Source organism: Oncorhynchus keta, chromosome 7 (assembly GCF_023373465.1).
Source record: "Oncorhynchus keta strain PuntledgeMale-10-30-2019 chromosome 7, Oket_V2, whole genome shotgun sequence".
Taxonomy (NCBI): domain Eukaryota; kingdom Metazoa; phylum Chordata; class Actinopteri; order Salmoniformes; family Salmonidae; genus Oncorhynchus; species Oncorhynchus keta.
Window position 1 is genome coordinate 44,954,088 of NC_068427.1, and position 12,825 is coordinate 44,966,912.

The 12,825-nt window shown below is 40.5% G+C and overlaps 1 protein-coding gene across 3 annotated transcripts; it reads left to right on the forward strand.

The window, feature by feature from the left end:
* The first annotated feature begins 242 nt into the window (after positions 1-242).
* LOC118386391 (claudin-10-like) lies at positions 243-12,599 on the forward strand. 3 transcript variants are annotated; one of them, XM_035774122.2, is made up of 5 exons: positions 243-606; positions 10,546-10,707; positions 10,786-10,867; positions 10,973-11,077; positions 11,210-12,599. In XM_035774122.2, exons 1-5 carry the CDS (start codon positions 393-395, stop codon positions 11,364-11,366), a joined length of 720 nt encoding a protein of 239 aa, XP_035630015.1. In that variant the 5' UTR covers positions 243-392; the 3' UTR covers positions 11,367-12,599. The 3 variants fall into 3 exon arrangements, with proteins under 3 accessions (XP_035630015.1, XP_035630017.1, XP_035630014.1); XM_035774121.2 differs by lacking the exon at positions 243-606 and adding an exon at positions 2,599-3,310; XM_035774124.2 differs by lacking the exons at positions 243-606; positions 11,210-12,599 and adding an exon at positions 2,594-3,310 and having other exon boundaries at positions 10,973-11,081.
* The last annotated feature ends 226 nt before the right edge of the window (positions 12,600-12,825 follow it).

Consider the following 12,825-nt stretch of genomic DNA (forward strand, 5'->3'; position numbering starts at 1 on the left):
CGTAAGTTGGCCAACTCTGTAAAAAGGAATAGTTGAACTAGTAACTGAACTTTGTCACATTGCTGATTGTCTTATGGCTTACTGATTAGTCCTTTATTTCTTTAATGTTAATATGACACTAGACCAAATCTGGTGAGCACAAAAGATACAAAAAAGGAAAACCTCTTCAAATGCTGCCTGAATAACTAACTGTCAGTTGACTTCATTTACTCTTTCACTCTGTCCGTCCCTCTGCTCAGTAAATGGTGCGAGACTAGATGTCCTCAGTGTAAATCATCTCTGATGAACACATGTCCCTTGTGTAATTTGCTCGTGTGGGCATTTAATTTCTTCTCATTTTTTAATCTGCTGAAAGACTTTGAAAAAAAACTTTAAATTCACCCTTTTCCAAAATGTCAGGCATCCAGATCTTGGCTTTCCTGGGCGGCCTGGTTGGGCTTGGTTCCACCTTCTGCGCCACGTTGTCCAACGAATGGAGGACCACCAGCAGAGCCTCCTCTGTCATCACGGCCACATGGGTCCTCCAGGGACTGTGGAATAACTGTGCTGGAAACGCCATTGGAGCCCTGCACTGCAGACCACACCACACTATCTTCAAACTGGAAGGTAGGGTGAGGAGGGTCCCTCCATCCACATCACACAGAGATCATGTAAGGTGACAACCAACAAGGGACTGACCTGTGGCATTATTTTATGCAGGTTGACTAAATGAAAAACATCCTGGTTCACAGAATGAAAAACATCTTGGTTCACAGAATGAAAAACATCCTGGTTCACAGAATGAAAAACATCTTGGTTCACAGAATGAAAAACATCTTGGTTCACAGAATGAAAAACATCCTGGTTCACAGAATGAAAAACATCCTGGTTCACAGAATGAAAAACATCCTGGCTCACAGAATGAAAAACATCCTGGTTCACAGAATGAAAAATATCCTGGTTCACGAGTATTCTTTCTTTACTGTGTTTCATGCTCCTGTCTTATCAGTATGATCATACTGTGCAAAAGTTGTTAAGTACATTAAATTGAATTGACTGACAATCATATGATACGTGCATAATATGCATTTTATTCATGAATAAACTGCACCTACAGGTGATGTGCACTACAAAAAGAAGAAACTAAAATGAAACAGCAACATTTTGTAACACAAAACTGCAACATTCGTATATCCAATAGTCCTTGTCCATTTGTAGATATGTTCTTAAATATCCTTTATTCACGTGTATGTTTTAATGCCACTGATTTTGTGAATGCAAATTGTCAGATAAAAATGCATTATCTTGTGGAAAATATTTTGGAGGGTATCAGATCATTCCATTTGGAGCATGTTGTTCTTCGTTGACAGAAAGTATTTTGACAGTTGTTACAGTTTGTTAAATTTGTTAAATATAATTTACCACTAGTGGATTTGATCACATTGTGGAATTTTAAATCAAATCTATAAGAACAATTCATGTTCTTACATATTTTGGTTCCAGGTGATGACACAGCATTTTGCCATGGCCAATGTGTAATCCTCAGGAAAGACTGAGAGAGCAGGCGGTACACGTACTGAATCACAGTGGCTCCTGTATGAGGCACGTGCCAGTGTACAGGACAACATGTAAAAATAGAGACATAGCTCTGCCAAATGCAGTGGCCGTTATAGGCTTGGTTGAGAAGAACTAGTAATTGTAGTTATAACATTACTGAGATATATTATTCAGCTGCGTTCAATCTCTTCTGAGGACATTGAAAAGGGAACTGACACCATGATATCTCTCTGTTGTCCCAAAGTACAGAGGCTATAAAGGATACATTCCCAGTGACACAGGCAATCATCATATGCCAAGTTTCTGGATCATTACTTTGGAAACGTTGACTTAAGAAATGTAGCGCTTTTTGATACTGCCTTTTTTGGGCTGCATTCTGTGCATGTCAAGGGCACGTTGTTCTCTCAAAACTCCCTCATGTGGTGGTGTTTGAAACTGTGCGCATGTACAATAGTTTACCACTAGATGGGCCACTAACGTAACTGTAAAAAAAAGTTAGGAAGAAAGTATTCCTTCTGTATCCCTATGTACTATAGGATCTATGACTATGTATAGCCATTTGTTTGGTTGTTTTGTTAACTAGTTCCTTCCTGTTATGTGAACAAGTTATTTCCTGTTTTGGTAACTAGTTCCTTCCTGTTATGTGAAGTAGTTACTTCCTGTTATGTTAACTAGTCCTCCCTGTTTTGTTAACTAGTTCCTTCATGTTATGTTAAATAGTTATTTCCTGTTATGTTAATAGTTCCTTCCTGTTTTGTTAAATAGTACGTTCCTGTTATGTGTAACTAGTTCCTTCGCATTGTTTGTCAAATCAGATGTGATGATACTTCATTTTTAACTACCATGTCATTGAATGACATCTCTCTCTATGTCTCTTTCTCTCTCTCTCTCTCTCTCTGAAGCATCAGTCCATGGTGCAGGTTAATGAGTGATCAGTATTATTCTACTTTTAACCTTCGGTCACATTTTCTTGTTATTTAATACTTAATAACTCCCCTATGAGCAGGTTGTTACGACAACAGAGTCAAAAGTGTCTGTATCATGTCCCCGATGCTAAATGTGATGATCCCCTTTGAGATGTGCAGGCTGGTTGTGCTACGTCATATCAGTTCTAGGCCTATCAGTTCGAAAACTTCTGAATCACGTATATTTATCCTCTTGTTATGTGAGGCATATATGAAGTCATCATGACATATTTTGACACATCATGACAGTGCATCCTCCACCTTTGACCTTTCTGTACAGTTAACCCCCATCAACTCTATCACAGTGAGTGATGTGTGTGAAGTGAGGGGGTGGAGGAAGCTAGATACCATTGGTCAGTCATTGACAATTAGGGCTAAACCCCTCCTTGATGAATAGGAAACATTCCAGAACATATTAACCATCAATCACATCATGGCCATTTAACCTGAGTTACTGCTCCAGAGCCCATGCCTGAGATTGTCTTCAACAAGCTTCATTGGCCAGTGGACCGTCAGTCACATCGCTACTTTTCCGTGACCTCTGAATTTCTCACCAACTTCAGTAGTAAGCGCTGGTGTACTGTACACGATGATTGACATGGTGACAGAGATTTTGGCCTTTATTCTGACCACATCTGGCTGGGTCCTGATCTCCTCCACCATACCCACGGATTACTGGAAGGTGTCCTCTCTGGATGGCACAGTCATCACCACAGCTACCTACTGGTCCAACCTGTGGAAGGCATGTGTCACTGATTCAACAGGAGTCTCCAACTGCAAGGACTTTCCATCTATGCTGGCACTGGACGGTCTGCTCAAAGTAACTTTTTTGTCATTCTGTGTTATAGTTTCTGTTTAGCAACATTGGCCTACTGGTTTACTTGTCTAATGTCCTACTGGTCTATTGGTAGTGGTGTAAAGTACTTGAGTAAAAATACTTTAGTATTACTTAAGTTGTTTTTTTGGGTATCTGTACTTTGCTATTAATATTTTTGACAACTTTTTACTTCACTACATTCCTAAAGGACATTATGTACTTTTTACTGTAATATATTTTCCATGACACCCTAAAGTACTCGTTCATTTTAATGCTAATGCTAAGCTGGACAGGAACATTTTCTAATTCACACACTTATCAAGAGAACATCCCTGGTCATCCCTACTGCCCCTGAGTCACTAAACACAAATGCTTCATTTGTAAATCATATTTTAGAGTTGGAGTGTGCCCCTGGCGATCCGTAAATAACAAGAAAAGAAAATGTGACGGTCTGCTTTGTTTAATGTAAGGAATTTGAAATTATTTATATTTGTATTTAAGTAAATTTTAGCAAATACATTTACGTTCAATACTTAAGTATATTTAAAAGCAAATACTTTTAGTCTTTTACTCAAGTAGTATTGTACTGGGTGACTCCCTTTTACTTGAGTCATTTTCTATTAAAACCTCTTGGAACTCCCTCCCTCTCTTGTCATCAACTGACACTAATTAGCATAACGCAACGGACAAAAAATATTACTAGAAAATATTAATATTCATGAAATCACAAGTGAAATATATTGAATCACAGCTTAGCCTTTTGTTAATCACCCTGTCATCTCAGATTTTGAAATTATGCTTTACAGTCAAAGCAAGACAAGCATTTGTGTAAGTTTATCGATAGCCTAGCATAGCATTATGCCTAGCTAGCAGCAGGCAGCTTGGTCACTAAAATCCGAAAAGCAATCAATTTAAATCGTTTACGTTTGATGAGCTTTGGATGTTTTCACTCACGAGACTCCCAGTTTGACAGCAAATGTTCATTTTGTTATAGCCGAAACACCTCCGTTTGTACTTCACGTTTTGGTTGAGAAATCCACCGGAAACTGCGGTCACAACAACTCCGAAAAAAAATCAAAATTAGATACATAATATCGACAGAAACATGGGAAACATTTTTATAATCAATCCTCAAGGTCTTTTTCAAATATCTAATCGATAATATATCAACCGGGAAAGGTGGCTTCTTAGTAGGAGAGAAACAATGGCCGCATTTGTCTTTTACGCACAAAACACTTTGAGAGCCCCCAGCTGACCACTGACGCAATGTTGTCGTTCAGGCTCATTTTTTTGATATCTCATTCACTGCTCAATAGGGACGCATAGGAACGCAGAGCTTTCTAAATAAGAGTCCCTTCCTGATTGGATTTTTCTCAGGCTTTCGCCTGCAATATCAGTTCTGTTATACTCACAGACAATATTTTTTACAGTTTTGGAAACTTTAGAGTGTTTTCTATCCTAAGCTGTCAATTATATGCATATTCTAGCATCTTGTCCTCACAAAATAGCCTGTTTACTTTGGGAACATTATTTTTCCAAAATGAAAATAGTGCCCACTAATTTCAAGAGGTTTTAAGGTATCTTTACTTTTACTCAAGTTTGACAATTGGGTACTTTTTCCACCACTGCCAACTGGTCTACTGGTCTATTGGTCAACTGTCCTATAGGTCTACTGGTCTATTGGCCTACTGGTCTATTGGTCTACTGGCCTATTGGTCTACTGGTCTATTTGTCTACTGGTTTACTGGCCTATTGGTCTCCTGGCCTACTGTCCTACAAAACTGCAGGGACAACCCTGGTCCTGGAGGGCCACTTCATGTTTTTGATTGAACCAACCTGGCTTTTTTAATCAATTTAGGTTCTTGTGAACATTACAAGTTTTGAACTTATATTTGCTATTTATTGCCTGTAGGCCTCATTGATCTGAGTTCATACAACTCGTTTTTGAGTAAAAAAAAGCATAATATATGGATTATTTTGACTATAACAAATACTCAGATGAAACATATTGTGCTATTTATCACAGACTACTTTGTGTCAAAGTTTAACAAGGACATTTGTTTTGAAACTATTTAATATATTTAAATAGTGAAACAAAATAACATATGTTGTGTTCCTGGTCAAAACAGACCAGTACGATTTTATTTGTAAAGAAAGGACATAGGCACAAAACTACACATGAAAACTTTACCATATTACAAAATGAATGTCTGAACACATGAAAGAACAACAGTAACAATAACCGTATTACTAACAATAACAAAAACAATAAAATCTTCACAATCTGTCAATCAACGGTGGTTACATTTTATGTGTTCTCATGCACATGTTGTGCAATACGTGGGGGTTGTTGCATGTGCCTTGCAAATATATGTACTACATTTATGGAACATAATGCTCATTTTGACATCTCTTGGTGCACACAGATCTCACCTCTTCCTTCTGTATCTTCTGTTTCTGGCGGCCGTAGATCTTCTGGCCCTTGTATATCGCTTCAGCTGAAGATGGTGTTGGAGGAAGGTGTTGGCACCTTTGAATGAGGGGTGCCACCATGGCTTTCTCCAACTCTTCTAGGGATAGTCTCCTCTTGAAGAATCCCGGCTTCCAGGTGGATTCACCTCCATCCACACCACAAACGCCTTGTAGGCCGACACATCTAGGATGTTGAAGAACACCATGGGCCAACGTGCCGTCATTCTCTTACAAGAGTACGTGCCAGTAACCCACAAAAGCGCAACAATAATGCAATAATGTGTACGTACAAGTGATACTTCATGTCTTGCATGTAACTTGAAAAATTACATCAACGTGGTGTTTTAATTTATCACATTGAAAACATATTTACATATTCAAATGAATAGAACTGACTCCATATTGTTCACAAATTCAATGAGCATTTCACCAAACAACATGTCTTATTTTTATGGTGCAGATAAAACTAATCTGGTAATAGAACAAAAAGTACATGAGATAAAAAGTAACAATCAAGGTTGTCAACTCCTCCTTTGCTCCTGTTGTAATCCAGGGCAGCATTGGGCTTTCCGTCCTCTCTGGTACTCACAGCGGCATCCCTGTGCAGAGTTGTCATCAGGGGCACATTCGGGCACTAGGACACAAGAGTGTGTGTATCGGTGAAGGCAATGAGGAACAACGATCCCTGTCCTTGGTAGTGAGTAAAGGCAGGAGATAAAGGCAGGAGGCTCCTCAGGCTTGTTCCTTCTGACCGTCCCCACTATGATGTTTTTTTGGGAGCAGCTCCTGACCAAGAGCATATGAGGTGAAGAAATTGTCACGTCATGTTGTTCCCCTGGAGACCTGCAGTCATTTCCAGGACCACCCGCTTCCCCTGGTTCCCTTCGGGAACACCGTCAGCAGATTTCCTGGTGTAAACCTGCATATTTCAGGCGTAACGTGTCCTGGAATAACATGCTTCCCATTTCTTTATTCCATATTTAGAAGGTTTGCTTGGCATGTACTGTTAGAATGGGCAGCCTCCACAAAAAGAGACCAGACGGTCATCCACTGTGATGTCTGGGCTTGGGTTATAGATGAGTGGCAAGTGCTCCACCAACTGGGCCAAACCTGTCTGATTGCTGCCAGCTTGTCTTGTTGTCAGCAGTCTGGTTTTGTATCACGGTTGTTGAAGATAACCCACCCGGGACAACACGTGAAATGTCTGGAGTGACACAGTGGCACGAAAAAATGCCCGACCAGACTATGTATCCCATAAACTGGTGGCAGATTAGTTCTGGATCTGTATGTACACACATGACATGGGGTGGCAGGGTAGCCTAGTGGTTAGAGCGTTGGACTAGTAATTGGAAGGTTGCAAGTTCAAACCCCAGAGCTGACAAGGTACAAATCTGTCATTCTGCCTGTTCCTAGGCTGTCATTGAAAATAAGATCTTAATAAGTTCTTAATGGACTTGCCTAGTTAAATAGAAGTAAAATAAATGAAACACACCAGTCAAAATCAAGAGACCCACGTATGCTTGGACATGTGTCTGGTTCCAGTTCCAGTTGACATGTGTCTCCTTCCAGTTGTCTTTGTGACTGTGTCTCCCCTCCAAGTTGGTCATGTTTATCACTACAATTTTGATTGACTCTGTGAGCACAGTTCGAAGCAGGATGTTATGCCATCAACCCGGGATATGGCGTATCTCGTTGCCCTGGGGACACCCTGATAACATTTTCAGCCGACAGCCGACCTCTCCTCTCAGATGGGGATGAAGACCACGACAAATTCCCGTTCTTTGACCAGGATGTAACAACAATCTCAGCAGCGCGCTCTTCCTCATCAATGGATGGTTCCACATTGGTTGTCTCTTGGTCTGGATCATATTCTGTGTTGTCTTCAACTTCTGACACTTCCTCCTCTAATGCATCTTCACTGTCAGTTTCCTGACCTCTCTCCTCCTCACCAGTGTCATGATCAAAGATATGATCAAGAGCCTCACATACAGTATATCATTTGGTCATTGTGCTGCCACAGAATGAATTGTGAGCAAGGCCTCAAAAAAGCTTTATATACCAGAGCTGCGAGAAAATGTCTATATATTATTGAAACATTGTTGCGATTGTTTGTGAGAATGCCAACAGGTGTGGTTCCCATGGGTGAAAGATTCCCGTGGGGGTTGCCATGGAAGCCAAGAAGGGGAGGCAGGTGTGTGTGCTCAAACACACATGCATGTGGGGGTCTGGGAGAGGAAGTGTGTCCATCTGATGAATGGGCATGTGCCTGAACTCAATTGTATAGACTAATTGTAGTCTCACCCATTCATTTCTAATGACCTGTAATTTTTGACCGGGAACACCACAGGTGTACAAAAGTTAAATAAAACAACCCAAATTTAATGAAAATCATCAAAATGTATTTTGCGTGTTCAGATGCCCTGTGTGGACAAAGTCATGGAACCTTATGACAATCAGATTAAATTAACTACATTTTTCAGAGAGAAACCTTGTAAATTGGTCCAATTCGATCGGAACACAAGAGGAGGGTTAAGAGACAACAAGTGCTCTTTCACGGATCCCTCCGGGACTTTCATTACACACGCCTGTCTCCCGAATCATTGATACCAGCTTGACAGAATAATGGACCATTAAGGGGAATGGTCAGCGGGAATGGTCCGTCCGACACCACTACTAGTAGTCCGTCCGGCGCTGCCACAACTTTGGCGGGGGGTCGATCCCTCAGGAACTTTCATTATGCACGCTTGTCTCCCGAATCATTGAAACCAGCGTGACATGCTCATTGTGCAAATTTACTTATGCTTTCAATAAACATTGGAGAATAAATATAGCTTACACGCTGTCAACATTCTAAGCCAACCCGATTCAGTTTTGCCTTAACCAAACAGAAAATGATTGTGATTCTAACGTCCTCATTGTGTAAATATATACTTTTTGATCCAGTAGATCAAGCAATGACATCTGAATGCATTCAGTAGGCATGGGACTAGCTGTACAAACGTGTTACATGGATTGTATTAGATTTCATAGACGTTAACAAAAGAGTCTGCAGACTAGCAGTGTTTCATCGTCGGTCTCAGATGAGGGTCAGTGGATCCGCCACCTCACTGTAACTGCGCCACAGTTTCAATTTCTCATTACTTGGAAAGATATAGTGCTCGGAGCTTGACAGTGCTAATAGATTTGTGGGGAAGTCACAATGCAAGTGTTCTCCCAGGGACAACTCATCTACCTTCAGAGATGTCAATGTTTAGCCTAACGTCATGGGAGGCTATAAATTAGATTTACTGGGAGCCTGGGGCTGATTTTCCATGGTTGGCTAGTTTCAGGGGTTAACCACCAAGCTAATATGTGCCTGTAAATCACGTCTCAAAGGCAGATCCAATGCCAAGACTTTGAGAACCTTAGCATAACAAATTATTGTTTTCTCATACTGAACCAATTAGTTGCTTGCACAGTTAGCCAAGCCAATTAAGGTCTTGTGATCCTGTATGGTTTGTGAGTGGAACGAGATGTGGAGGGCATTGGAGGAAATGGCTGGGGGACCTTTAGCTAATGCTTAGAACCATAGACTTTGCTGACTATAGGTCTACATAAAATCAAGAAGCATTGCCTACAGGCAGCGCAGGTCCTGGCCATTCTGCCACCCTAGGGAAGACCAAAAATTGCCTCCTCTACTAGAATATTCCAGTAAGCAAAATTAACTTGAAAAGATGTCTAAAATACTTATTTTTCCAGACTTTGAAAATACACATTTTCCGACGTTGAAATCATGTTCATTTTCGGGTTCTGAATGAAAGTTGAAAATACATTTTATAGACATGTATGTTTGGGCCAAATCAAGGCTGGTCCAGCCCGGACAAAATCTGAACCAAACACAGACGGAGACGGACGGTTCGGACAGGACCAAACATTAATCGTATAAAAGAAGTCAGCGTCTATTCATGCTTACTGGGGTGTAGCCTACCATGTCGGCTCGCAATGGAATTTTAGAAATGCCCATCCATGTGGTAGGCCAATCGTTTGTAAAACAGTTTGTTGCATTGGCTTTATTGGTCCTGTGTTATTGAAGCTCTGAATATCAGCTACCCAACTTAATCAGGAGGAGTTATCCTGAACCCATTTGAAATGTGCTTACACAGTTGGAAATGCAGAAGTATTGTAGCCTGATTGTCCATTCCGTATTGTCAATTTTACTCTGACCTGTCCTGTAATTAGGATATGTTTGTTTTAACATGTGAGCACATGTTTTATTTGATTGGGCACCATTTAGATCAGGCTATTTGATCGGAGAAACCTGCACGATGTAAAAACGTTTCTGTCTCATTACAATGTCATACATTTTATCTCCAGCCTGTAGGCTACAGAAAAGGCCATATACTATTTCTACCATATGCTATATCTGCTACAGTACATGATTTATGTTAGATCATTTTTTGGGATGGTCTCTTCAACAGCACCCTGGAGAGGCGTTCTTCCTTCAACAAGGAGGGCACTGCTTATCACAGGGCGGAATCAGCGCTCACTTAAAAAAGCTCATATGCCACTGGTTGAGAGAGACATTGTAATTGTTTGGGGCAGAATTATGTGAGGTTTAATGTGTTGTTGCAGGTGCTTCTTGGTCAGTTTAGATGAGAAAATGCAGCCCTCTTCAATCTGCCACCATAGGCGGATGCCTAGCTGCCAAATGAGCGGGCCGGCCCGGTCTAAAGGTGTGTAACATATATCTCACATGGTATGTGCTCTTTCTTCCAGGTTATATTCAGGCCTGCAGGGGTCTGATGATCGCTGCTGTCTGCCTGGGCTTCTTTGGTGCCGTCTTCGCCCTGGTCGGAATGAAGTGCACCAAGATTGGGGGATCAGACCAAAGCAAAGCCAGAATGGCTTGCTTCGCCGGGGTCAATTTCATACTCAGCGGTAATTTGACATGTCACAACCGTTGATGTACAATAATTGCGTAGTATGCAGAACTGAACGTTATTTTCCTCTCTGCAGGTCTCTGCTCGTTGTCCGCATGCTCCCTGTACGCACACAGAATAACATCTGAGTTTTTTGACCCCATGTTTGTTGCTCAGAAGTGAGTAACCCATTTGACGTATAGGACCAGACATACATTGGAGTGACTCACATGATCCTGGATGAAGTAATGTTGCTGTTCATTAACCAGTCTCCTGTTTTCCAGGTATGAACTGGGAGTTGCCTTGTTCATTGGTTGGGCAGGATCTATCCTGTGTGTTCTGGGAGGGGGGATATTCTGCTTCTCCGTAGTAGATAGTTCCACTAGAAGGTGAGTCACACATCAATGATGATGTGCATACATGTAATTGACATTTGGTAAATTACATGATCAGTTTACTTCAATAAGTCTCTCTCTCTTTGTCTTTCACTCTTTCTCTCTATCTCTCTTTCTCTCTCACAGTTCCAGTCGCACAGGCTATGCCTACGGAGGACCTGCCTCCACCTCCCATGTCTCTTCCCACCCTAGAGGGCATGCACAGCCCATGAGCCAGCGGCCTCCACCCAAATACAGCAGCTCCTCCAGAGCACAGCACTTTGATAAGAATGCCTATGTGTAAGGGATGATAGGGAAAATGCAGATCTTGAACAGAGGAAGACTCATCGCCACTCCAGTTAAAAGGAGAGAAAGAATATGCTACGTGACTGGCTGGCCCATTGTGTCACAAATCACGATTGCCCAGAGAGAAATCACTGGATATTGGACTGGATCCTGCTGTCCACCTATTTATAAGGGAATAATTTCCATTCAGAGTCGAATGGAAATCATAGCCTTTTGTTAGTTCACAAGAGATAAGCTGATATTTTTTGTCTGACATTCTCGTGACAGAAGTTAAAGGAGCAATCTGCAGTTGCTCCATCCATTTTTGGACTTATAAATGAATGATACGTCTTGAAGAAAATAACTTCTGAGTGCCTCATGTGCTTAGTTCAACTGTCGTTACCCCATCAGAACCCAGCCTCAAAACATGGTAAAAAAATATAATCTTGTTATCATTAAAGATCAGTCATCCATAGCTCTCTATGAATTTGGGAGTGGTTACATTTCTCCAGCCCTTAGCTTTTTTTATGCAAGAAATTAAATATATTATTAATTTGAAAAATACAACATGTGAGAGCACACATTACAATAGAGCATCAACATGAAACACTTTGTATACACTTGAATAGATTTAGTCTTTGACATTAAAGTGTATATAAGTTGCTATTTCTCTTGAACGTCTCTTTAATTTTAAGACACTCATTAAAATGCTGTTAATCAATAATGACAAAACATTCAAACGATTTCTGGACACATCATGTTTTTGACCTACCATAACCTTTAACTATACAGTACAGTACAATATGTACAGTACAGTATGTGTAAAAGTGCTATCCATTTACAGTAACTCATATATTTTGGTAACACATTATTTACAGTCCTATGACAGTCTTAAAATAAATACTTTAAAAAATCAACGGGTGCCTATTTCAGAGAATCATTTAGTTTTTTATTTAGCCTATAACAAAATCATGTGTTTTTTTGCTTGTTTGAATGAATCCTCTCCCCGTAAAAATAAAAGGTAACAATAGTAATAATCATTATTATTATGTGTTATTATTATGTGGTCATTGTGTGTTTGATTCCCATGTATTCAGCATAACTCACTTTGGATATGAGTGTCTGCTAAATTACAAAAATGTAAAATTATGTCACTCAATACAATTTAGTACATTTCTTACACTAAATATAGACATTCTATAATAATTGTTGTTTCGGAATGTTATATAATTAAATAAACTGATTAAACAGGCACGACTCAAAGCTGTCAGTGTTGTTGGAGCCATGCTCATTACAGTTTACAGTAAACAGATTCCACCATGGTTTCAACACAGAGCCCATATCGACACTCTCCTCCATACACATCATGTCATCCAGTCCAGAGAGACCTGATATCACAACAAGCATAGACATCCTGCAGCAGTGTCCTGAGCTCCTATAGGAGCAGTGTGGTGGGTTAGCACACTAGTGGTGCGTGA